We start from the raw sequence: 27,729 nt of genomic DNA on the forward strand, positions 1-27,729 counted from the left end.
CAATGAATATTTACGAAGTGAATAAGGAGAAGGCAAAATATTCAGAGGAGTAAGAGACACAGAATATACAGCTTAGACAACCAAGTATACTTTTTAGGGTTTCCTGTCACCAAAGTGAAGTGGGAGTCCTTATTCTGCCAGATTGCTTCAAATATATGACACAAAGATATTGAAGACATAACGAGCTTAAAGAGAGCAATATTCAAAGAGAAAAAAAATAAGATGAGTGTAAGTATCCATCAGCTGTCAATCAGAATTAAATACCCTGTGATTACTATCTGAGTGTCAAAACAAAGGGAAACTCAACAGCAATGTATAATTCTATATTCATTCAGGGTCATTTGAAAAGACCCTGATGCTGGGAAAGTTTGAGGGCAGGAGGAGAAGGGGACGACAGAGCATGGGATGGTTGGATGGCATCACCGACTCAATGGACAACAGTTTGAGTAAACTCCAGGAGTTGGTGATGGACAGGGAGGCTTGGTGTGCTGCAATCCATGGAGTCGCAGAAAGTCGGACACGACTTAGTGACTAAACAAACTGAACTGACTGTAACCCATACCATTTTTTAAAGATCTTTGTAATACATGGCAGACATGTGGGCATACTATTCTTAAACTTTTCATAATTAGGAGTGGAAATGTGTAATCAAGTACATACATCTACCATCAGTTTTCTAATTAAGAGATTCTCGTCCCCTTTAAACTTGAAACACCTGTGATGTATGTGTAGAATTTCAACTCAACAGATTTGATCCTTAACATGCTGACATCTAAGTCAAACTCTGCATGAAGATAGAAAGCTAACTGGTAACTAAGCTTATGGATTTAAGTCTTGGAGGATATAAATACTTGGGACTCAGAAAAATGTTTCATCTGGAGGAATGCAACTGTCATGATTTTTAAAAACATGTTTAGATCCAGAAGGAATTACAATCATTTTCTTCTACAAGCAACAAATGCATTTAACTCAGAAGAATAAATCTGTCTAAGCCATTTCAAGTATATCTATCATCTAAAAAGTTCTCCGATTTAGTTCACACTACGAAAGGGAAAGTGAAAGTTGCTCAGTTGTGTCCGACTATTGTGATGCCATCACTATACAGTCCATGGAATTGTCCAGGCCAGAATAATGGAGTGGGGAGCCTTTCCCTACTCTAGAGTATCTTCCCAACCCAGGGATCAAATCCAGGTCTCCTACACTGCAGATGGATTCTGTACCATCTGAACCACCAAGGAAGCCCGGTTCACACTATAAGGCTTTATAAATTCCTCTCTCCCCTTATGACAGTCTCTACCTAATTCCTCGAAACTCCTTCACTCATTTAAGATACTATCACCTATGACACAGTGCTCTCCATTCTTTTCTTATTATTTTTTATTGAAAGATAATTGCTTTATAGAATTTTGTTGTTTTCTGTCAAACCTCAACACGAATCAGGCATAGGTATACATATATCCCCTCCCTTTTGAACCTCCCTCCCTTCTCCCTCCCCATCCCACCCCTCTAGATTGATACAGAGCTCCTGTTTGTTTCCTAAGCAAATTCCCATTGGATATCCTTTTAACATATGGTAGTGTAAGTTTTCTTGTTACTCTTTCGATACATCTCACCCTCTCCTCCCTCTCCCCATTTCCATAAGTCTATTCTTTTTGTCTGTGTCTCCATTGCTGCCTTGTAAATAAGTTCTTCAGTACCATTCTTCTAGATTCTGTACATATGTGTTGCTGCTGCTGCTGCTGAGTTAGAATACAGTATTTATCTTTCTCTTTTGGACTCACTTCACTCTGTATAATAGGTTCTAGGTTCATCCACCTGATCAGAACTGACTCAAATATGTTCCTCTTTATGGCTAAGTAATATTCCATTGTCTATATGTACCACAACTTCTTTATCCATTCATCTGTTGATGAACATCTAGGTTGCTTCCTTGTTCTAGCTGTTGTAAATAGTGCTGCAGTAAACAATGAGATACATGTGTCTTTTTCAATTTGGTTTTCTCAGGGTATATGCCTAGGAGTGGGATTGCTGGGTCATATGGTGGTTTTATGCCCGGTTTTTTAAGGAATTTCCATACCATCTTTCACAGTGGCTGAATCAATTTACATTCCCTGAATCATTTACATACATTATATAAGAGGGTCCCCTTTTCTCCACACCCTCTCCAGCATTTATTGCTTGTAGAATTTTTGATGATGGCCACTCTGACAGGTGTGAGGTGATATCTCATTGTGGTTTTGATTTGCATTTCTCTAATAATGAGTGATATTGAGCATCTTTTCATGTGTTTGTTAGCCATCTGTATGTCTTCTTTGGACAAGTGTCTGTTTAGCTCTCTGTCCTACTTTTTGATTGCATTGTTTGTTTTTCTGGCATTGAGTTGTATGAGCTTCTTGTATATTTTGGAAATTAATCCTTTGTCAGTTGTTTCATTTGCTATTATTTTCTCCCTTTCTGAGAGCTGTCTTTTCACCTCACTGTAATTCTTGAAATGATACCAGCAGCTTTATAGCTATACAGAAAATATGTTAAAGACCTAACTTGTCTTCTAAAAAAATCTTCTCCACTCCTCCAAGCAACCTCCATTCCTTTAGTAAGTTATTCTACTGCACAACTACAAACTTTCACCTTTCTTGCTTATCTGCTCAATACATGCTACTGCATCTTTTTTGGTGGGGAGTACTGACTACTGGTCTTTCTTTTCTCACCCTATCTTCTAACTTCTAATGTCCACTCCAAATTTAGATTCCACAGAGCATTTGTGGACCATTATTATTTCTCTTATTTTTTTAAAAGAAACACAAACTCATCTTCTTCATTATCTATATATAATTTTTTTTCACTCTCTGGAGAACTTTTAGGGATACAGCTATTATAGCACCTGCTATATTTTATTGAGCATTCAATATATATGTAATTGAATCTCTCTCTCTCTCTCTATATATATATATATATATATATATTTATATATATATATATAAATATATATATATATAAAGTAATGCTCAAAATTCTCCACGCCAGGCTTCAAAAGTACATGAACCGAGAACTTCCATATGTTCAAGTTGGATTCAGAAAAAGCAGAGGAACCAGACATCAAATTGCCAACATCCGTTGGATCACAGAAAAACCAAGAGAGTTCCAGAAGGACATCTACTTCTGCTTTATTGACTACGCCAAAGCCTTTGACTGTGTGGATAACAAAAAACTGTGAAAAATTCTTAGAGATGGAAATACCAGACCACCTGACATGCCTCTTGAAAAATCTGTATGCAGCTCAGGAAGCAACAGTTAGCACTGGACATGGAACAACAGACTGGTTCCAAATCGGGAAAGGAATATATCAATATATATATTTTCACCCTGCTTATTTAACTTATATACAAGGTAAATCATGAGAAATGCCAGGCTGGAAGAAGCACAAGCTGGAATCAAGATTTCTGGGAGAAATATCAATAACCTCAGATAAGCAGATGATGCCATCCTTATGGCAGAAGGCAAAGAAGAACTAAAGAGCCTCCTGATGAAAGTGAAAGAGGATAGTGAAAAAGTTGGCTTAAAACTCAACATTCACAAAACTAAGGTTATGACATCTGATCCCATCACTTCATGGCAAATAGATTGGGGAAACAATGAGAGACTATTGTCTTGGGGTTCCAAAATCACTGCAGATGGTGACTGTAGACATGAAATTAAAGACACTTCCTCAGTGGAAGAAAATCTATGACCAACCTCAGTTCACTTCAGTTCAGTCACTCAGTAGTGTCCGACTCTTTGCGACCCCATGAATTGCAGCATGCTTGGCCTCACTGTCCATCACCAACACTCGAAGTTTACCCAAACGCATGTCCATCGAGTTGGTGAAGCCATCCAGCCATCTCATCCTCTGTCATCCCCTTCTCCTCCTGCCACCAATCCCTCCCACCATCAGAGTCTTTTTCAAGGAGTCAATTCTTTGCATGAGGTGGCCAAAGTACTGGAGTTTCAGCTTTAGCATCATTCCTTACAAAGAATACCCAGGGATCTCCTTTAGAATGGGCTGGTTGGATCTCCTTGCAGTCCAAGGGACTCTCAAGAGTCTTCTCCAACACCACAGTTCAAAAGTATCAATTCTTCAGCACTCAGCTTTCTTCACAGTCCAACTCTCACATCCATACATGACTACTGGAAAAACCATAGCCTTGACTAGACGGACCTTTGTTGGCAAAGTAACGTCTCTGCTTTTTAATATGCTATCTAGGTTGGTCAAAACTTTCCTTCCAAGGAGTAAGCATCTTTTAATTTCATGGCAACAATCACCATCTGCAGTGATTTTGGAGCCCCCAAAAATAAAGTCTGACACTGTTTCCACTGTTTCCCCATCTATTTCCCATGAAGTGATGGGACCAGATGCCATGATCTTCGTTTTCTGAATGTTCAGCTTTAAGACAACTTTTTCACTCTCCTCTTTCACTTTCACTTTTTAGCTCCTCTTCACTTTCTGCCATAAGGGTGGTGTCATCTGCATATCTGAGGTTATTGATATTTCTCCCGGCAGTCTTGATTCCAGCTTGTGCTTCTTCCAGCCCAGCGATTCTCATGATATACTCTGCATAGAAGTTATAAGCAGGGTGACAATGTACAGCCTTGATGTACTCCTTTTCCTATTTGGAACCAGTCTGTTGTTCCATGTCCAGTTCTAACTGTTGCTTCCTGATCAGCATACAGATTTCTCAAGAGGCAGGTCAGGTGGTCAGGTATGCCCATCTCTTTCAGAATTTTCCACAGTTTATTGTGATCCACACAGTCAAAGTCTTTGGCATAGTCAATAAAGCAGACATCCTAGACAGCATATTAAAGAGCAGAGACATTACTTTGCCAACAAAGGTTCATTAAGTCAAAGCTATGGCTTTTCCAGTAGTCATGTACAGATGTGAGAGTTGGACTCTAAATAAAGCTGAGCACTGAAGAACTAATGCTTTTGAATAGTGGTGTTGGAGAAGACTCTTGAGAGGCCCTTGGACTGCAAGGAGTTCCAACTAGTCTATCCTAAAGGAAATCAGTCCTAAATGTTCATTGGAAGGACTGATGCTGAAGCTGAAAGTCCAATACTTAGGCCACCTGATGCAAAGAACTGACTCACTTGAAAAGACCCTGATGCTGGGAAAGATTGAAGGCAAGAGGAGAAGGGGATGACACAGGATGAAACGGTTGGATTGCATCACCGACTTGATGGACATGAGTTTGAGTAAGCTCCGGAGTTGGTGATGGACAGGGAAGCCTGGCATGCTGCAGTTGATGTGGTCACAAAGAATCGGATATGACTGAGTGACTGAAACTGAACTGAACTGATATATATAATTGTGTCTTCAACATTTACCTTCTCTTCAAAATTACTAATCTCCAGGAGGGCAGGATATAACTCTTTTATTAATCAGTATCCCTAGAATCTAGCACATTTTCTATCACATACTGTATATGCTTAAAAACACTTATTGAAATAAAGTATATAGATATTTCTCCAAAGAAGACATACAGATGGCTAACAAACACATGAAAAGATGCTCAACATCACTCATTATCAGAGAAATGCAAATCAAAACCACAATGAGGTACCACTTCACACCAGTCAGAATGGCTGCGATCCAAAAATCTGCAAGCAATAAATGCTGGAGAGGGTGTGGAGAAAAGGGAACCCTCCTACACTGTTGGTGGGAATGCAAACTAGTACAGCCACTATGGAGAACAGTGTGGAGATTCCTTAAAAAATTGCAAATAGAACTACCTTATGACCCAGCAATCCCACTGCTGGGCATACACACCGAGGAAACCAGAATTGAAAGAGACACATGTACCCCAATGTTCATCGCAGCACTGTTTATAATAGCCAGGACATGGAAACAACCTAGATGTCCATCAGCAGATGAATGGATAAGAAAGCTGTGGTACATGTACACAATGGAGTATTACTCAGCCGTTAAAAAGAATTCATTTGAATCAGTTCTGATGAGATGGATGAAACTGGAGCCGATTATACAGAGTGAAGTAAGCCAGAAAGAAAAACACCAATACAGTATATTAACACATATATATGGAATTTAGAAAGATAGCAATGACGACCCTGTATGCAAGACAGGAAAAAAGACACAGCGGTGTATAACGGACTTTTGGACTCAGAGGGAGAGAGGAGGGTGGGATGATTTGGGAGAATGGCATTCTATCATGTATACTATCATGTAAGAATTGAATCGCCAGTCTATGTCTGACGCAGGATACAGCATGCTTGGGGCTGGTGCATGGGGATGACCCACAGAGTTGTTATGGGGAGGGAGGTGGGAGGGGGTTTCATGTTTGGGAACACATGTAAGAATTAAAGATTTTAAAATTAAATAAAAAAAATTAATTAAAAAAAATTTAAAAAATTAAAAAAAATTAAATAAAATAAAAAAATAAAGTATAAAGAATGTTGCATGTCTCATTTATTTTAATTCTTTGTAATACTCTTTGGTATCACATATATTTTTAAAAATGAATTTATTATGCAAAATTCTTTACAAAAAGGCAAGTTTGATAAATTTCCCTAGATATAAGTAATCAAAGTTATAGTACAGAATCAATAAATATAACTTCCAGAATTTGATTTGGTATAATTTAAATATGGTATGTTAATGGCTAATTTAAAAAAAAATTCATGATTCACATAATTTAATTTAGTCCTATATTTCTTCAAGCTTTATTATGTTAAGTGACCAAATACCTTAGTTAGGTTAAATAATATTGGAACAGATTGCATTATGACATTTCAGGACTTCTCAGAGGACTTTTCTGGGGGTCTAATGGTAAGACTCTGCCAGCCAATGCAGGGGTCATGGGTTCGATTCCTGGTCTGGTAAGATTATACTACAGAGCAACTAAGCCCATGTACCACAAATACTGGGCCCATGTGCTTAGAGCCAGTGCTTCACAACAAGAGAAGCCACTGCAAGGGAAAGTCTATGCACCTCAATTAGACTGCAGCCATCCCCCGAGCCACCACAACTAGAGAAAATCTGTAAGTCTATGCACAGCAATGAAGATCCAGTGCAGCCAAAAATAAATAAGTAAATAAAATAAAATAACTTCTCAGAGCCTTTGATATGTCAGCATTTACTGTGATACTGCACTGAGAAGTGCTCACAATACAGCATTTCTCACACTTAACCATAATAAAGTTTTTGGTTCACACTGTGTCCTAAGGAATGGTGTTCTGAAACTTTGCTTTGAGTAATATTGATGATTTAAAAGCCACTTGGGAATGATTTTATATACCTCAGTCTTATCACATTCTTAATTCTTTAAAAACATTATTTAAATGCAAATAATGTTACAATTGGAAAACATGATCAAATGAAATAAAAACTAGGACACAGATTGAGTTTTACAAAGAGTTTGAAAAATCCTAGTGTTTCTAAATTGCCAAGAAAAGTCAACAAACGTGTTTTTCCAGATAGAATTTTTCTGAGTATACATCTTTCATTACAAAAGATCCCTAAGTTGTTGGAATTTTAGGTATTAGATTTGCAACTATAAGCACAAATGTATTTAAAAGTAGGTGTCTACTATTAAAGCATTCTGGTTTTAAAATTAAGAATTCAAAGGCATCACCTGGAGTATTTGCTAAAACTGAAAGCTTCTAGATCCAAAGATAGAGTTTCTGATTCAGTAAATTGGGGGAACGGCCCAGATTTTTATCTTTTTAATAAACTTATACTTGTGATCTTGCCTCTTTTTTTTTGTGCCCTAAGAGATTATAAACATAGAGGTTCTATTACAACTCTAGTCTCTCTCGTCTCATTCTTACATCAAGAATTTACTGTCCAAACGCTGATGTTTCTATTTACCATTAACTTTAATTTACATTTCACTTGGGCTTGCACGAGACACATTTATTAAAATTACAACTGGAAAGACTATGTATTAGATTAAATATATGCACTAATACCAAATGTATCTTATGGGTGTAAGAAAAGAAATAATTCTATTAGAGAATAAAACTTACATTATATTTTTGGAAATAATTATTTATGCCATTGAGGTGACCATATTCTCTACAATAGTTTTTAAACAATAACAATCATTTCAATACTACTCTTTGCTGTGTCTCCCATTAAGAAAGTTCATGACTTCTACCTTCAGAGGGTATTGAAATGGTTGGTACTTATACAGTTCAGTTCAGTTCAGTCGCTCAGTCGTGTCCGACTCTTCGTGACCCCATGAATTGCAGCACGCCAGTATTGACAGTATAAAATAGCACCTCTTAAACTTAAGCAAACACTATTCTGATGAGTTTATAGAAATAAATAAGTGCTTACATAAACCTGAATATTCTTAAGTACTCAGAAAATAATAAACAGAATATCTAATGCATGAATTGTGATAATCTCTAAAAGATGTTTATTCAAAGGTCATTTTCAATAAAAACCCAAATAAGATTGTTTAATAATTATCCAAAGAAAAATGGTTATATGATTTTATGTAAATTGTCAATGTGATATAATATACAAGGACATAACTCACTGTTACAAGATTTAGGTTTGATTTCTCAAGAAAAATATATGTAATATAAATTTATGAAGTTACTATCATGGTTTACTGATCAAATAAACTAAATTCATTCCTATATAAATGCTTAATATTGTTAAAAATATACTTTTGAAAATGAATTATTACTCTCTCAAACTTTGTATATGGATAATTTTGTGTTCTACAGTGTGTTTGACAAAATTTCTAAGATATTTAGGTAACTTAAACCTTAGATTAATATTACTGAGTTAGTTAATGGGTATTATTGAGTACGGAAATAATTTCTAAGATAATATAATGAAACATTTAACACTGAGGATAATAATGTTGTTGTTTAGTTGCTAAATCATGTCCAACTCTTTTGTAACCCCATGGACTATAGCCTGTTAGGCTCCTCTGTCCATAGGATTTTCCAGGCAAGAATACTGGAGTGGATTGCCATTTCCTTCTCCAGAGGATCTTCCCCACCCAGGGATGGAACCCATGTCTCCTTCATTGGCAAGTGGCTTCCTTACCACTGAGCCTCCCGGGAAGCCCCATGAGTATGTTAACTAAGCATTTTTTTTTTTTTTTTCTGATATAAATGTAGCCACTCCAGGTTTCTTTTGCTACAAGAGATATTTAAAGTAACATTTAATATGTATGTACTTATTGACATTTTGTTAATTGTTTACTGGTTGTTTTTATAGTTCCTGTTTCTTTCTTTTTCTCTTGCTCAAGAAAAGACTGATTATATTAACCCCTCTCACACTCTTCAAAAAATGGAAGAGGGGACTATTCCAAAGTGATACATGCTATAACATGAATGAACCTTGAAAATATTATGCTAAGTGACCGAATCAGTCACAAAAGGCTGCATGTTGATATAAGTTGTATGAAATGTTCAGAACAGGCAAATCTGTAGAGATAGAAATTAGATTCGTGATTACCAAGAGCTAAGGGAAGAGTAAATTTTTTTAAAAAATAAGTAAGAAATGATTAGTTAGGCTTGTTTCATATATTCCATATTGCTTAATTAGTTAAGCACTGAGTTGACTGGGAAGAGCTAAACAGCAATGGGTTTCAAATCAAAGAGGCACTCATCCTTAGTTAAGCTATACTGGTTCAATCTTATTAGTGTAACTATTAAAGTGATTTTAAGTTCCATCTGAGTCCCTGGAACATTCAGAGTGCCTTCATTATCTATATCATTTTGTTACCTTCAGGAGAAATATTGATCAAATTTGTATTAAATAGTTATGTATTGGACCCTAATAGAGAAATTTTATACTTCTCCATTTTTTAACATAATTGGTTACTTAAACAAATTATTCAGACTTTGATGCATATCTAAAGGCTCTAATATAAGATATGAGATGAAAATTTTATCTCTAACTAAAGGCCTTCATAGAGCTTCATGAAGAAGTTCTACAATGTACTTTGAATTCTTACCTCATTAATGAATAGACTCCTGGATATAGGCTTTGGGCTGTCATTAGTACAAAATATTCAGACTGTAAAAGTGAACTGAGTCAAAATTTTTAGATCTCTTCTATCTATCCAAGACAGACATATTTCATGGAAATAGATCAGAATTCCATAATTAAAAGGTATAAAAACTGATTACAGAAGAATGAATGAACCAATGAAGAAAATTTGAACGTGACTGTTCAGCATATTGTCAGTATTGTCTTTCTTTTTCCATTTTTGTGGCTATATAAGGAAACCCTTTCTCTTCCTTCAGTAGTTTCTCCAACATTTGATTTTTTTAGACTTTTCTTTCATAGATGAACATGAAAATATTTAAATATTACCTGATCATGACTTATCCTCTGAAATTCTGAAACTCCTTTAAGTCCCCTTTGTGTGTGTTAGTCACTCAGTTATGTCCAACTCTTTGTAACTCCATGGACTGTAGCCCACAAGGCTTCTTTGTTTATGGCATTTTCCAGCCAAGACTACTGCAGGAGGTTTCCATTTCCTATTTCAGGGGATTTGCCTGACCCAGAGATTGAACCCATGTCTCTTGTGTCTCCTGCATTGGCAGGCAGATTCTTTACCACTGTACCACCTGAGAAGCCTCAAATTTGTCCATATGTATTTTTTAAACTAAAAAGATAATTTCATTATTTTTTGTTTAAAATAATAGTATATACTTCAGTTTAAGTACCAGATGGATTATATAAGTCAGTGTAATTTATGCCATCTGCATAAACTATTCAAACAAGTATATTACAATGTTACACCAGTACACACAAGAAATCATTTTGAACTGAGTCACTCCATTGCTGCTGACTGTATCACTGCTGTGTTAATTTGCAATAAAAATTAAACAGGTGCTAAATCACATGCTGTATAGTATAACATCATTCATGATACAAAGTTTAAAATAGAATATAATGTTGTATTTAATGGGGAAATATACAGCCTCAGCTTCGTTGTTTCAATTAGTTAAATGAATTAAAATTAAATTAGTTAAATGAAATAAAATTAAAAATTTTATTTCTCAGTTCCACTAGCCACATATCAGGTGATCAACAGCCCTGAAAAGCCATTTTATGAAAAGCCATAATAAAAAAAATCCAGGCCTATTTCTTAGCCTGAGATAGTAAAACTTATTTGAAGAGTATCATAATAAACTACTGATACTATCAAAAGTTTTCCTAAATTCAAAAAGGATCAAGGACAAAATACTCAAGTGTTTCTCTAATGACTACTAACAGTAAATCATTGTATCCTTATTTTCAAGAAATATCATTAGCAATGCATTAGGCCTGAGATTTGGAAAGAAAAAAAAAAAAAACTCTGACAAGGATGAGTTAGGGTTCAGTTCAGTTCAGTTCAGTTGCTCAGCTCTGTCTGACTCTTTGTGACCCCATGAACATCAGCACGCCAGACCTCCCTGTCCATCACCAGCTCCCAGAGTCCACCCAAACCCATGTCCATTGAGTCGGTGATGCCATCCAACCATCTCATCCTCTGTCGTCCCCTTCTCCTCCTGCCCTCAATCTTTCCCAACATTAGGGTCTTTTCAAATGAGTTAGGGTGGAGTTAGTGAAAGTCAGCGAAGCCTGGCTTGCTGCAGTTCATGGATTGCAGAGTTCGAAATGACTTAGTGACTGAACAACAAGAATAAGGATGGTAAGGGAGCTACTGTGGGTCTACTGGCAATGCAAAGAAAAAAAAGAAATGTAACTAGGGTTTGGCTATCACTTTTATTTTCAATATACAATTAATTTTGCTCTTCTACCCACAAGAGTTTTACACTAAGAATGGCATACATTACTGTATCAGTGTAGAAATAAATGGAAGCAAAAACTTGCAATGGTTTGACCCCAAAGAGCAGCGCTGAAAGTGAAGCCTGGCAGACTTGATGCTTCCCCAACAACTGCTTCACTTAGACAAAGGCTTAATAAATTGATCTGAAGACTTTGGTTTGCATAATTTTAGTTCTCAGACACCTTCAAATGCAGATACAAGTCTTTTCGTCTTTGGAAGATCACCCTTTACCTAAGGCTAGTTTATTTGGACTCTTGAAAAGGAATATTGCTGTTTTATTTATTTTTTCTTTAATTATTCTTTTTTTTTTCTCACAAATGTAAACAGTATTTTTCCTGGATTTCAAGGGGATCTATGTCAGATATTCAACACCTTCAACATCATCATTGGAATCGTCTCCAACAAATTTGTTTATGAGATCTTTTATAAAACATAATATTCCAGGCAGGCCTAAAAATGGTTATATTTAACCATGTTCATTTCTTAGTCACGGCCAACTATGCCATCACTTCATCCCATTTTGATAAAATGGATTCTGAATTTGAACCAGTGAAGTTCTAATTATTTGTTGGCGTCAGGCTGGGGTCCCTGCTGCTAGCATGTCCTGAGTAGCCTAGTATCAATGAGAAACTGAAGTCCAACCCAAATGCATTCAATGTTAACTCTTTGTGAGAGGGGCACAGGCATACAAGCGATCTTTCTGATTCATAGAAATGGAAAGGCTGGATAAACTGCAGCTAATAGACAAAGAAAAATGTTTCTATGATCATTCCTCTAAATGTTTATTAATATAACTTAACTGAACAAGGTTAACGATTATTTCTACTACATATCTTTTTTCCTCTTTCATCTGAAAACAAGATTACATTAGGAAGCCTAAACAGATAAGTGTTAATATCATCTCTCTACTGATGTTACTTTAAAGTTTGTTAAAAAAAAAAGAATTATTAAATTTAAATATCTTAAAGCATTGAATTTCTAATATTTTAATGAAATAAACATTAAAAATGAACATCCCAATCTCTTAAATATTTCAGTTAAAAATTATTTCTCTGCTGTATATGTGCATTTATATATGAACATACTTCACAATTGTGCAATGATTAAATTGGATGGGTTTGGAAATTAACAAAAGACTATTTTTTTAAAACTATGCCTCAAGAAAAAATATTTCTATACATATCATAAGAACATTCTTATAACCTTATTCTACTAAATCTTTAAAGTGTATTCCTGAAAAGAGCACCATTACCTGTGCTTAGTAAAAATAGAAGAAATTGTGTAGCTAGTGCACTAATACACTAATTGTGTATTAGTGCTAAAGTCTTTAATATTGGAATAAGAGGAAAGCCAAGAAGATCAAAATATATCTATAGAAAAAATGCTGGAGGTTATTGTGACAGGATATTAAGAATTGTCTTTGGAGTTGGACTTGGGACATTTTCCCCTAAAATTATTATGAGTCATATATATTATTTTCATAAGAGAAAAAGAAATTTGCTTAAAAATACAATGGCTAAAATTTATAGAGAAGAACAATTAAAATGGGAGTTTTTCTTCTATATAAGCAAAAATTCTGAACATGAATTTTTTGTCAAAGCAAATCTCACATTAATTAAAAAGACCATTATTTAAAGTATTAATATAAACCATTAATAAAAAACTATGTGTAAGTTATGGATGGGACTAGATTCATGATTAGTTTTATTTTTTCAGCAGTACAAGAGCTGAAATAATAATCCAGAAGATTATCCTTAAATAATTATTTGAAAATAATCTACAATCAAGATCAAATTATTAATGAAACAAAAATGCAATGAAGTGTCAGATCCTAGCACTAAAAATAGGTAAATTGGGTATATTTCCAGGAATTAAAGCATTTATATTTGGAGAAATCATTTCACCTGCTACAGAGTTTAACAATTCAACTATTAAATTCCATACAATAAGAATTGTAGTAAGTACATAATGGGAGTTTGCACATGTTCAGGTCTCTATGTAAACAATCTATGAGACCCAAATTTATACCCCTAGTTTAACCTCTAAGAACATAGAAACCTGGAGAGACTGGCTAAATAATCCAAGTGGGAGACACATGTAGGATTTCATGCCACAATCTAGACTATGCACTTAATCATTATGTTAAAATGCATTATAATGACTCAACAGTTCTTTATATACTTTATTAATGCTGTTTTATGTTTCTCTGGTCTGTACTTAATTGTTTTTGTAGTAAATTAAAATGAGGCACAAACTCACAGTGTTCTGAAAACAGTCAAGGGACCTACAAAGCAAACTAATTTATGGTGTAGCCTCTAATTAGCTGTAATTACAATATTTAAGAAATGAAACACCTACTTTTAGAGATAATCAAATCTTTTCACTATACTCCACTAGTATAGGCTAATAACAATCAAAAGCATTATTCAAATGCTGTCAGGAAATATAAAAGTACAATTTATTGCCAACCCTGTAACATTTTTCTACCAAAACAGATTTCACATGGAAACTGGTTATAAGAAAAATAAATTATGTAATCATCCATAATTTAACTCCAATTAAGCTGGCATGTTTTATTCCTAAATAACTCATTCATTCAAGCATGTTTGCACATATACACATACATTCACTCATCTGAAATGTTCTTTATTTATTACTATTAAAAATTTCTCTGAATATGTGAGGCCAATAAGAGTGCTCACCAGGAAGCATTAGATATTTTAACAATTGTAGACACTGCCAGGATCATTAATATTACAGAAAAAGAAATGAGTTAAAACTAAGACATTTAAGAGTAATGTTTAATCCAGTTATATTTTTAAAACAATATTTTTAGGACACTATTATTCAGCTTGCAGTTATCAATGCCTGTTAACAAGTTCTGAAGTTTATTTTGTCTTTTTTTCCAATCTATGTGTGGGTTAAGCAGAAGGATATAAAAAACTAGGAATGAGTTATGACTTCTTTACTCCTTGTGAATATGCATGACGATTGAGTATCAGATCACTGAGTGTCAGAAGGACTCATAACCATACATTATGTTTGCTTCCAAAGGGGAATAACCATTGGCAGCAGCAGTAACAGTAAACTTCATTTTACTTTATGATATAATGAAAGGACTAATTCAACAATCATGTGATGTCTTAAATCAGCTCTTAATATCAAAGAACAAAGTGATATTACTGTTATTCAGACTTTGGGAAAGGAATAAGGCACAAATGAACAAAAGAAAATTCAGCTGACCAAAAATTCTAATTAGCGTAAATTCCATTTGTAAGGAAAGAACAGCTTCTCTCCAAAGAGACATTACAGTGCATGAAAAATCAAGAACATTAACTGCCAGAGATATTTTGGATTTAGTAGAGGTTTCAGTGTTGTCACTCTGTAATTAACAGACGATCCAGAGGAATAGAATAATATGTCTTTTATGATATTTTAAAGTTGGATGTCCCCCAAAAAACCCGTAAAAAGTAAGCATGATTAATAGATCTTTTAGCCCCAATGCCAATAAATATAATTTCCTAAAAACATTTACATAACAGAGAGTCTGGATTTTTTGTTCATACATTTGCTTTTGAATCATTCTTGTATATGGCTATGTATGTAGGTGAAATCATCACTTTATTTTTTAAGAAATAAAACATGATGGGTTTTTTTTATATTTATCTCAGCCTAGTTTTTGTGTGTCCAAAAATGCATCTTTCTTGAATTTCCTTCAAATTTTTGCCTAACCAGTGGCTATAAACTCTTACAGTGACAACTGTTATCATTATCCAGCACTTGACATGTCAGCTCGACATCACCATATTAACTGATTTTCAAGTTTTCTCATTCCCTGGGGGGCCCTCTCTCCTACGATTGATGAGGTACAAGGCAGTGTTTGAATTGCCATTCTGACCTCACAAATAGCAAGAGTGGTCCCTGCACAGAGCAGAGAAGGGAAGGCAAAGGAGAGAGAGAACCACAGCTATCCTGGAATAACAGGAGCTCCACATACTTGCTTTCCAAGGCAATTAAAACATTGTTTCTCAAACTTTACACTTCAGTGGAATGCATGACTTGTTTCTTTCATTCAAGTGCTGCAAATCTTTATTGGTACATATTGAAACTTTAACAATTAGAGACTAAATTTTTGTCTCTGATATTTCACAGAAGCTAGAATAAAAGTGGCTGCTCCTTCCGAGTTTAAATACATTGAAACTCTAATCACTTATAATTCCCAGAATGGTGTTATCGCTTACTTTTTAACTACTGAATTCACTCTGGCAGAGCTTGGGTAATAAAAACCATCATATTCTAATTTTCAGACAGCTTGACAGAACCACTCTTCTTAGGATAGATAAAGTGTAATGGAGCACTTTCTTTCCCATAGGGAAGTCTTTGACTCATATGCTTTGATGCCAGCTAGCCTTCACATCTGCTGTCTCACCATTGATAGCTGTAACTTGGCATGCTAAACTAGTGTCTGATGAAGCAGCTTTCCTCAAAGGCACCATTTTATTTCTTGCAATGGGAACATAGTAAAATGGTGTTGGTTTTCTGTAGGCCTTATGCAAATCCCTGTAATAAACATAGGATCGGGCCTCACATACAATAAATTGTGTGTTAGATGAGGATGGGGGAAGGAGACAACTTATTTGGGTAAAAATCACTCCCTTATTCTGCCAATAAATTAAATGCATCATAAATACATGGTTTAAATATTTCAAACTTGACTAATTAATATCAAAGCCATACTAGAAACTGAAAAGAATACAAAAACACTTCAAAAATACCCACCATATAATATTAAACAAAATATTAGCATTTAAACTAATGTTAACAATGATCCATTACCCACAATCAATATCTTGATATCATTAATAGAGAAAAAAATAATTTTGGAGAGTCAGAGAAATAACATGGCTACAAAAATCTGTGTTTTTTTTATTTCTAGAAAAAAGTATCTGATGAAGAATATATCAACATGAAGAAATGAACATTTCAGTAATAGTATTAATCACTAATCTAAACTGACTACTCAGATATGCTGGTTTTCAATCATACAAAACTTGTAAGTTTTGTTTCACTCTTCTAAGCTTATAGAAAAAAATTCAAAGTAAACTAAATTATCCCTGAAGTTGAATACACAAAGTAAACAAAAAATTTAAAATGAAGTCTCTATTTATTCTGAATAACCACAGAGTAATTGCCCAGGTAGTAACTTGCAAGCAAGTTATCAAGAATAGATTTTGGCCAAGATTTAAACTATCTGGTTTTGCTATTTCCCAAGATAAAGCAGAATGTTAGGTTTGAGAAACATTTTGCTTCAGTTTAGATCTCTAGGGGGATACTGAAAAATTATAGTGAAACAAAGGAAGACTTCAATTTTAATTATGTAATAATTTATTCCCATCCATTAATGTAGGTACATTCTTTTGCCCACAACGAAAGGAGTGACAGTGGCTCACCAAATATTACAGAATTGTACAATAAGCTCAGGCAAGAAAACTGCATGAGCCCAAATTTCAAATGGTTCAGGTTGGGAAGTTCCCCTGGGGGAGGGAATGACAACCCATTCCAGTGCTCTTGCCTGGAGAATCCCATGCACAGAGGAGTCTGGTGGGCTACAGTCCATAGTGTCACAAAGAGTCAGACACAACTGAGCAACTCAGCAGGCACACACATGGTATGAAGTATTTCATCTCTTCTTAATCTCCTCCCCATTAGGAAAACAGAAAAGTCACATGTATTAACACAATCCTTTCAAGACTCTAGTATGCCCTGTTATAGGTCTCTTCTTTAATTGCCCCTCCATCCCCGCCTTGACAGAAGAAACTGCAATAAAGGTTTATAAAGGAAAGGTGAATATATTCACTGCTCAGTTCCCATAAAACATATGCTTTCTCAACTTTTTAGGTACACAAACAAAAATCAGGATTTACCCCCAGAATATTTCTTTGAGCAGGAGAAAGTTCTAACCTTCTTCATCCTGCTACAAGACAGTTCTTACGCATACCTATCAAGAGCCTCCAGGAATGGTGTCAAAAGTGAAGATGTAATTATACTATTTACTCTCAGCAAACCTGTTGAAAAAGGCTCTAAACAATTCAAGTAAATAATCTAAAAGAAGTAAGAATGTGGTCAGCAGAATTATCATTTTATGCCTTTGTCTGATATTTTGTAATGTCTGAGTTGCAGAAGAGAAAAATGCCCACTGTAAATTGAAAGAAGTAGAAGTGGATGCAATTAGTTACTAACAATTATTACCAATAAACAAGGGGCTATTTAAATATCAAATTAACTCTTTCTGCACATTAGAATCACTGGTGGAGGTTATAAAAAAGATGCTCGGGATCCTGCCTCAAGAAAGTTTTAATCACTTGGCTTGGAGAGAAGTGCTCTTTGAAAGCTCCCCAAGTGATTCTACTGTTCTAATGTGCTGATAGGTTGAGACTAGTGACGTACATGAATGGATATTTTAAAGATGTTTATAACTTAGCAGATGGTATATCCAATAGGACAAAATAGTGACTCTATCCTTTGTAAAAGAAAAGTTGATATGAAAACCAAGACTATTATTCATCAGTGATATGACTGTCACAGACAAGACCATATTTCCATATGCTATGCACGTGATTTAGTCCTATAGTTTGCCATATTTTCTAGGACTTCAGTAGATTAAAAAAAAATAGCCCCATGATTTAAAGTAGTGCTAATAAAGTAGTTTTAATAAAGTAGTCAGCATGACTAACTTTACTGGGCTATGGTCTAGAACAAGGGTCCCCAAACTCTGGGATCTAATGTCTGATCATTGGATGTGGAGTTGATATAATAATAACAGAAATAAGTAAAGTAAGTAAGTAAAGTCACTCAGTCGTGTCCAACTCTTTGTGACCCTGTGGACTGCAGCCCACCAGGCTCCTCAGTCCATGGGATTCTCCAGGCAAGAACACTGGAGTGGGTTGCCATTTCCTTCTCCAGGGGATCTTCCCAACCCAGGGATCAAACCCGGGTCTCCCGCGTTGGAGGCAGATGCTTTAACCTCTGAGCCACCAGGGAAGTACACAGAAATAAAGTGTACAGTAAATGTAATGTGCTTGAATCATCCTGAAAATATCCAGACACCTCAGTCCGTGGAAAAATTGTCTTTTGTGAAACTGGTTCTGGTGTCAAAAAAAGTTGGGGACTGCTGGTCTAGAATTTTTGATGCATACATAGGGAGGCATACTCTATCAATGAGTCAAAAATTTTAATTACAAAATTTGATGCCAATATAACTATTCTCATATTAATATTTTATCTTTAAATTATTTTATAGTTATAGAGAAAATATTTCTCATGTGAGACAGAAAAATAACATTTGAGACCTCTTTTTCTAATTTATTGCAGAGAAAGGGGGGTATCATTACTAAGCATAAATTGATTCCAATAAGTTAAATTAACTGTGAACAAAGCTGTATGCTGGTTAGTGACACCTAAATAAAGTGGGCAATCCTTAGATTGAACAAATATTTAAGAAGTTATCCCTGTACTTACTAAAGTACCATATGAATTTTCCAATTATTATATTGTCAAAGAATCCTTTCTGGATAATGGTAGAAATCATTAGAATATATTAAATAGTCAATCTATTACACAATGAAAATCATACTCAATTTCTATCCGTGTGCAAATAATTATTGAACCTTTCTTTGTGATCACCATGCTTAACTAAGAATTTGCCATAAAAAATATAAAGTCATTAAAGAATAAGTTCTGGAGATATAATGTGAAACATCATTATAGTCAACAATACTGCATTATAAACTTCCAAGTTGCTAAGAAACTAGCTCTTGATTGTTCTAACCACAAAAAGGAAATGATAATTATGATGTCACTGAGACATTGTCTAACGCTATAGTGGTAACCATACTGCAATACATATGTCTCTCAAATCAATACATTTTTCACCATAAACTTGCACAATGCTGCATGTTGATTGTATAAAAACTAAAAACAAATAAAATAAATTCAAAACCAATGTTAAATATCTTTGCCATGTTCAAAAACTATTCTAGGTCAATTTCCTGAATATGCAAAATGGAAATTCCCAAGTATTTTACCATCAACTTAAGGGGAAAATAAACATTTATTTCAGAAACACTTTTTGATCTGAAAAATAACTATAGATGCCGTGTTAAGAATTTACTTTTCTAATGTATAAATCTCTTTATAGAAAATATATTATAAATCCATTAGCAGCACTATTCTCAATAAAAATAACAGACTTTATGTTTTATAGAAATTAAGATCTATGAATAGTAAGTTTCTAAATCCATTTATTAAGTGCATGCAGTAAACTGTCAACTTTTTACATTCTATCCCTTGAGTCAGAAATTACTTATGTTCTCTTGGCATTTAAGAAGCAAAAATCAGTCAAGCTTTCAGAAAATCATTACAGGCATGCCACACAAGCAATTCAGCCTTAAAAACCTATACTGTCACCCCAGCATAATTTAATTTTAGAAGACCATTGAACTGATAAGCTTAGAATAAGTAGTAGACTATACCGAACATGCTATAGTTGTATCTGCCCCAATGGTTTAAGGCAAATATTTTAGAAACTTAATATGATCAAATAGTTGAGGTCATGTGGGTTAGCCCAAATGACAAATGCATTTAGCTCTTTTGAGTAATGATGGTTATGCCATGATGTCTTTGGCTATTACTTTTATTGTCAATATTATGAGTTCCTTGGTTATTGGTTTCATAATTAATAAGTCACTTAACCTCTCCATGGCCCAGTTTCCTCATCTGTTAAATGAGCATAATGATAATTGCTTCCTACCTTGATAGGGGTTGCTGGCAAGATTAATGAGTTGGCATTTAGAATATACTTTGAATTCTTCTAAAGAGGGAAACTATGCATAAAGAAAAATGAAACAAAATAATACCTTCTTTGCTTTGAAGTAACAAAAGATAAAACTACCCTTCCCAGATGGATTAATTCATTTGCTTGCATTCCTAACTCTGTAACCTTCATACACGCTTGAATAAATTGATTTTTTAACCCAAGGTTAAAATGAAAATAGAGTAACAGGGAGGCCTGGTACTATGATGACTTCCCTGGTGGCTCAGTTGATAAAGCATCTGCCTACAATGTGGGAGACCCGGGTTCGATCCCTGGGTTGGAAAGATCCCCTGGAGAAGGCAATGGCACCCCACTCCCAGTACTCTTGCCTGGAAAATCCCATGGACAGAGGAGCCTGGTAGGCTACAGTCTATGGGGTCGTAAGTAGGACATGACTGAGCGACTTCACTAAAATGAAAATACTACAGAGGGCTACATATTTTGAAGAAACCTTTCCAACTCTCTACAGAATAGAAAAATTTTCAAAGTAAACGCATATTCTAAACACAGCTAAAATCCTTTATCACAGGTGTTGCATCAATGAATGGAATATTCATTGTCCCAAAAGACAACTGTACAGAAATTTGCTTTAAAAAAAGTGAGTTGCTGCTGTAAAGGAAACCTAACTATGTACCACTGATAGTAGATGGTGGAGTTAGGAATTAAGCTCAGGTTTCTCTGATTCCAGTTTCCTTCCCTCTTAATTATTCTAAATTGTAGAATATAGGTTCAGAAGTATTAAGTGATTTACATTAGATATTTGATACTACTTAAATGTCCTTTCAACATGTGGCAGAATTTATCTAATAACTATAAAAGAGGACACATATTTCCTGTGATATCTTTAGGAAAGACAGACTATATTAGTATATGTAACAAAACCAGAGATTTCAGGGAGACCAAACCCAGAGAGAAAATTTGTAGAAATTGAAAAACCTGAGTCACGAGTTGCACAGAAACAAGGTGATTTCAGCATCATTTGTAAAACACACCTTCCACTTTGAAAATCTAGGGATTCTCGAAAGAGACCATACTACCTACAGGCTATGGCTAAGTTATTTTTGAGCTGATAATCTACATGTATTCATTCTCCTAATTTTTATACTTCAAGGAGAAAAGAATATGCTAGTTGCTTGGTAACATTCTACATTGTGTTGGGGTGAGGCTTCAGTTTGGCTACACCAAGTTCCTAGATTCTGAGAAGAATGGTTTGACTCCTACTTTATTGTTTTTCAATAAGATCCCTGGGCCCTCAGCTATTTTATTATCTAAATATGACTATGAACATATTGGTGATGTCATATAGCTTTCTATTGTTTTACATGAGATAACAATGAAGAACCACTGTCTGCTCAATTCTGAGTTACTTTCCCAGTCATTGCTTTACATTTATCCCTGAAGAGAATGTGTGTGGCGTGTAATGGATATAGGGGAGATGAATGAAATCTTCTTGATAACAGTATACATGTAAGGTCAATGAACAAAGTCAGGCATGTTCTTTGGAAAAAGAATTGTTCAGTGCTGTAGAATGACTGTGTAACTCTGTTTTTGCAATACTGAACACTCACCCCTCCTTTAAGCCCAGATATCTTGAGCCAGCTCTTGCTTGCAGTAATACAACTTTACCATTCTTTAAAATAAATTTTGGAACTGAGCTGTTCCAGAACAATTAGCTAGCAGCAGGGTCTTACTCAATTAGTAAAAACAGGATGGAAATTCCTTTAGAAAGTCAATGCCTTAAGGGTGCTTCCTAGAGTGTTTGTATGCATTGCTGTTAATTAAGAAAAAAATAATGGTATCAGATGTAAATTCACTACACACAATAGTCTCTGATTCACAGTAGAATTTCAAAATGAGTGTGCAATTGCTTCAATTCCAGATTGGTAGGGATTTTTTTTTTTTTTTAATTCATACTAATAGCTGGTATAGAAAATGAAAGTATTCATCTCTCAGTCATGTCTGACTCTTTGGGACACCACGGACTGTATCCCACCAGGCTCTTCTGTCCATGGAGTTCTCCTGGCAAGAATATTGAGTGGGTTGTCATTCCCTTTTCCAGGGGATCTTTCCAACCCAGGGATCGAACCTGAGTCTCTGGCATTGCAGGCATATTCTGAGCCACCAGGAAAGGAGATTTCATATGAACAAAATTTCATACCAATAGCTGGTATAAGCATATAGTTTAACAAGCCAAAATATGTAGCTGAAATAAGTATCATTTAGGGATACACTAAAATAACTAAAGAAAAATCAACATTTACTGAATACTGTATCCTTTGAAATTTTAATGCCTTTTCAAGTTTCAACAGTAAGATGTCAGCATGTGATAAAACTATCAACATAATTGTCACCTTAGTGATTATCACTGTGTGGCTTTTATTGTGACTATTGCACATTTCCAAAGGCTTCAATTTTATAGAAAGAAAGTCTGTGCTGCTAAAAGCAGAAAGTTGTTTCACATCAATTTTCTCTGGGTGCTAGAGGCACTCCCATGTGTGAGAAAGGAAAACTAGAGATGAAAGACTAAGAAGAAAAGTGAGCAGCAAAGAAAAGTGAAGTTAGGTAAAATGACACTGCAAGAGAGCAACTGAACTAAAACAACAGCAACAAAAAGCATAGCAGAAGACTAGAAAGACTGTAAAGAAAAGAAAGGGAGAGATAAGCTCAAAGATGGGGAAAAGATGAAAAATTTCAGTGATTTTTCCAGAGGTTTATCTTGCTATAATACACAAGAGCTTTGAAACAGGATATGTAGGTAATCTAGAAAATAAAAACAAAATTTGAAGTATTTGTGAGGCTAAAATTATTACTTCTGGTATCAGACCACTTGCGTTAGTATTTTATATGCATTATTGTACAAACTCAACTTCAAAAGTCCCTCGAATATTGTGATAATCTAAATGCACCACATACTCACTCTTTACAAAGTTACTAACACTGATGATATACATTCATAATTTTCAACAGCTAGTCTCTTTTTATATTAAAAAAGGTTTTTTAATAAGAAAAACAATCTCTATTAATTTTTATACTCAATTGGGAAAAATAATCAATTGCAATTAATATAATCAAATAGCACCATATTGATCTCAATGACTTGCTCATACTTGATTATTCAATAAATTTAATTAAATGATAATAGTTTTCCAATTAAATGTAAAATATGCATCCAATCTTTAAGCTAGCCATTAAAAATATTCTCTTTGAAAGCAATTTAATTTTAAGAATTATGTGGATTTGACCAAAACATTCAATCGATTTCATTCTTTAGGTATTTGGTGATCTCCAGAACCCCCCAAAAAGCTGATTTAATTTGGTAAGAATTTTTACAAAGAAAATTATATAATTATTTGTCAAGTTAAGTCATATAAAATCCTGTTATATGATCACTGATCCGGTCTGCAACAAACTATAAGTTTCTTAAAAGTGAGAATTAGATATTATTTGCTCTAGAATACCCAATGTGTAGCACAGTTTCTGGTACTTGGCAGGTGCTGCCTGGAGTTTTGTTGAAATAATTTATTTTATATCTTGAATCAATTATTTTTTAAAGAGAAAAACAATATACCACTTCTGTCCACTTGAACTGCCAATTGCATTTGTGTGAACAATGAAGGAAAATACCAAGGCTTAAAAATTTACTAAATTACAAGCAATATAAAAATACTCAGTAAAATAGAAAATAAATTATGACATAATACTGATTCCCTAAAGTGGAATCTCCTCATTGGCTCTACTCTGACCCAATGAGATCAGCGGAAGTAAGGAGACAATCGGAATATTATAGAGGAGGACATAGATGCTATGTACCTGGAATTTGGTGCCACCATAATTTCCACTTAAATGTTTAACGGACTTCCCCGCTGCAAACCACTGCATGCCAATGGGGTAGCCCATTTTGAGATTCTACGCCTTCTAGAATATTAGATGGATGATTGTCCAGCGAATAGGAACTGTTTGTGCTTATTTTCCTTGTTTTTCTGTAGGCTCTCAACAAGTAAAACCTGTTTCATCTTAACAAAAAGAAATGCCTATATGGAAAACATTCTTACATGTAATCATTTTATTCTTCTGGAATATCCACACCTTGTAGAGTCTGAATCTCCCACTATTCAATTTGCAGTACATACATTACTTTGTCTATTTACATTCAATGACAAAACCTTGGTGGGGAAAATAATGTTACTTCTAAACAGATTTTCCTTCAAACAAAGATGAAATACTTACAAAGCAACAACTCCTTGCCATTTGCAAGTATTAAAATGATTTGCTTTGATGACCATATATTTAGTTGAATATGTCTCCATCCCATAAGAAATATGCTATTGATTATTCTCTACAAATAACAACGTTCCTATGCTCTTACATTCATTAACAAGAACAGGTTTGTTTGTATTCTATCATTTTAATACATAAATTTTAGATAACCAGTAGGACTTACCTTGAAAAAAGTCATGGTTGCACCATCCTCTACTGCTCCATACTCTATCTTGGTTTGTTTAGCTAAATCATCAGCAGAGTCAATAGGGGATTCCATGCGCTCCACTGTCAGAAAGGCGGCTAAGTTAGCAGTATACGAAGAAATGATGATAAGTGTGAAAAACCACCAAATGCCTCCCACTATCCTGGTGGAGAGCGCTTTGGGCATGAGCTCAGAACCTAACAAAGATTGGGGGGAAAAGGTGAGACGAATACAGAGAATTTGATCAGCAGTCAGGTACTTTTGGTCACAGTGGAAGAACGGAATCACTGTGTAATAAAAGCTTAAATCATAGATTTACATATCACTTTAGTAAGCAAGGAACAACCCGTGGGAGAGCAGAGGCTAACTTCAGATAGCATGTCTCTTGGGACATCTGTGCTTACATATAGTGACAGGAGACTGAGCTCTACCTGAGACAGTACAAAATAAGACTCACATAGTAATGACTGGATAGCCTTTATAAAAATAGCATTAGAATGGAGAATATCTCTCCTGTTTATAAACTACTTTTATAGATTTTTATATTCTATAAAAAAGCAGGTTTTAGAAGAAATGATTTAATGTACATTTTGATCCATTTCATAACAAGCTTTATTTATGTGAAGTTTCATTATTCATGTGCATGAAGCTCAAAAATCTTGTCTATACTGCCATTTTAAAAAGTAATGTATGAAAACAATTTCAGTTATTCACATTTTTTGAGCCAGGGGGCTTCAGTCCAGTTTTTATTTTAAAATAGGTAGTCAACTATTTTTTTATGCATAAACAAATGTCTCCTGTCACTATAGTTAGCTTCAGTGAGGGAAATCAGAATAAGAATAAATAGTTAAATTGGCATAAATTTATCTTTACACATATATACAAATTTCATAGTTATAGTACAATATGTGGCTGGAGTTGTCTGCTCATGGTATTAATAAGAGAATGAGATCTGATCATTACATATTGCTTTTGATTATTATTAATTTTAATTAATTTAGATATACATTAAAATTCTAACACTTTTTAAATTGAGTCTTTTAGTTTTACCATGTTATTTATAGCTTTAATATGTAAATGTATAAATATCAGCATGTATAACTTTTTTAATAAGATAATTATACAAAATTTATGTATATATATTACTATTTACCCTTCATCATTTTGAACCTATAATCAAGAAAGCATTGTCTACAAATAAATTAACTTTAATAAGGTTTGAGTAAAATGGAATGAAGCAAAGATGGACTCCATGTTTTATATATTTTTAAATACAATAACAAATACAGTAAGATAACATATCTCTATATGCATTAAACATACAACAAATTATTCATGCTAACATTGAAAAGAAGTGGTATCATGACTTGGTTCTAGCAAAACAGTCCATCTTATACTGCAGTTCATCTTACCCTTCCAATTTCAAACAAACAAACAACATTTTAGAAAGCAGACAGACTTGGACATGACAGCCAACTCCAGCTCCAGACTCTTGCCTACCACTCTGTAAGAAAAACAAAACAAAATAAAACAGAAAAGTACCTTTCTGATGTAGTTGCTCCTAGGCCCTGTCAGACACACACTTGGACACCGAAAAACTAAAATATTCCCACCATGATCAGCAGCTTTGGCTGCCCAGTCTACCATTTCTTTTCTTTTTCTTTTTTGAACAACAACACCAATAAAGTCAAACAAGACTGAGAAAGAAAAGAACAGTGGAGACATTCGACAAAAAAGGCCCAATTACCACAAGTTCATATCTTACCCAAGGACTTAAAGTGAATACCTCTTAGGCTTGTGAATCAGAGCCTGGTTAGGGGCTGACTGTCATGTACTCAAGGTAACGTCATGTCCAGCACTATATCCCACTAATTCCTGGGGAGCTGGGCATCAGCCAGAATAGTATGGGTTCCTCTTTCATGTATCCACCAGCAGTGAAGTTTGTGGCAAAGCAAATGTACATTTGAATTTTTCATTGCTTGGATTGCTTGTCATCATTTTTAGAGATATTAGATATAATTTTATTTCTTATTGCTAGATTTTATAAATATCAAGTTCATCTCACCAATATTGAAATTCAAAAATATCCAAATATTTTATAAATTATACATAAAAATAATATACTATTTTTCAAAGTGGTAGGAAAAATAATTTTTAAAATTTTATTATGGTTAGATCTTTACTATGAGAATAATTCATTCCAGGCTATCAGAGTTAGTTATTAGCAGGTTACTAGCAATGTGCCTGGGTAAATCACATAATCCAGTGCTACCTGGAAGAGATTCCTGTCTCATATGATGTATTTTTATTTACTTTTATATTTTTTAAGATAACTCCAATATTATTTTCCAACTGTAAATAAATCTAAGGGGGAAAAAAGCCACTGGACTCAAAATGTAGGAAAGGGCAAATACAGTTATTGATTATTCATTTTATTTAGAAAGAGATGCCACTCACTTAATTAGTTTATGTAAGAGTTCTCTGAACCTTCAAGTTTCAGATTTAAATACATATATAACTGGATGTTCATATTTTTAAAAGCAAAAATTATCTCATTAGTAGGATTCCTTGCAACATGAATTTAAGTTAATTTTTT

The 27,729-nt window shown here is 34.4% G+C and overlaps 1 protein-coding gene across 2 annotated transcripts in view; it reads right to left on the reverse strand.

Annotated features, from left to right (window-relative positions):
• GRIK2 (glutamate ionotropic receptor kainate type subunit 2) overlaps window positions 1-27,729 on the reverse strand; it is a 723,766-nt gene that overhangs the window by 94,187 nt on the left and 601,850 nt on the right. For both annotated transcript variants that reach the window (XM_068985543.1, XM_068985544.1), the window contains exon 13: window positions 25,113-25,330. In XM_068985543.1, coding sequence (XP_068841644.1) covers window positions 25,113-25,330 — 218 coding nt within the window. The remainder of the gene's footprint in view (window positions 1-25,112; window positions 25,331-27,729) is intronic.

Source organism: Capricornis sumatraensis, chromosome 13 (genome assembly GCF_032405125.1).
Source record: "Capricornis sumatraensis isolate serow.1 chromosome 13, serow.2, whole genome shotgun sequence".
NCBI lineage: Eukaryota > Metazoa > Chordata > Mammalia > Artiodactyla > Bovidae > Capricornis > Capricornis sumatraensis.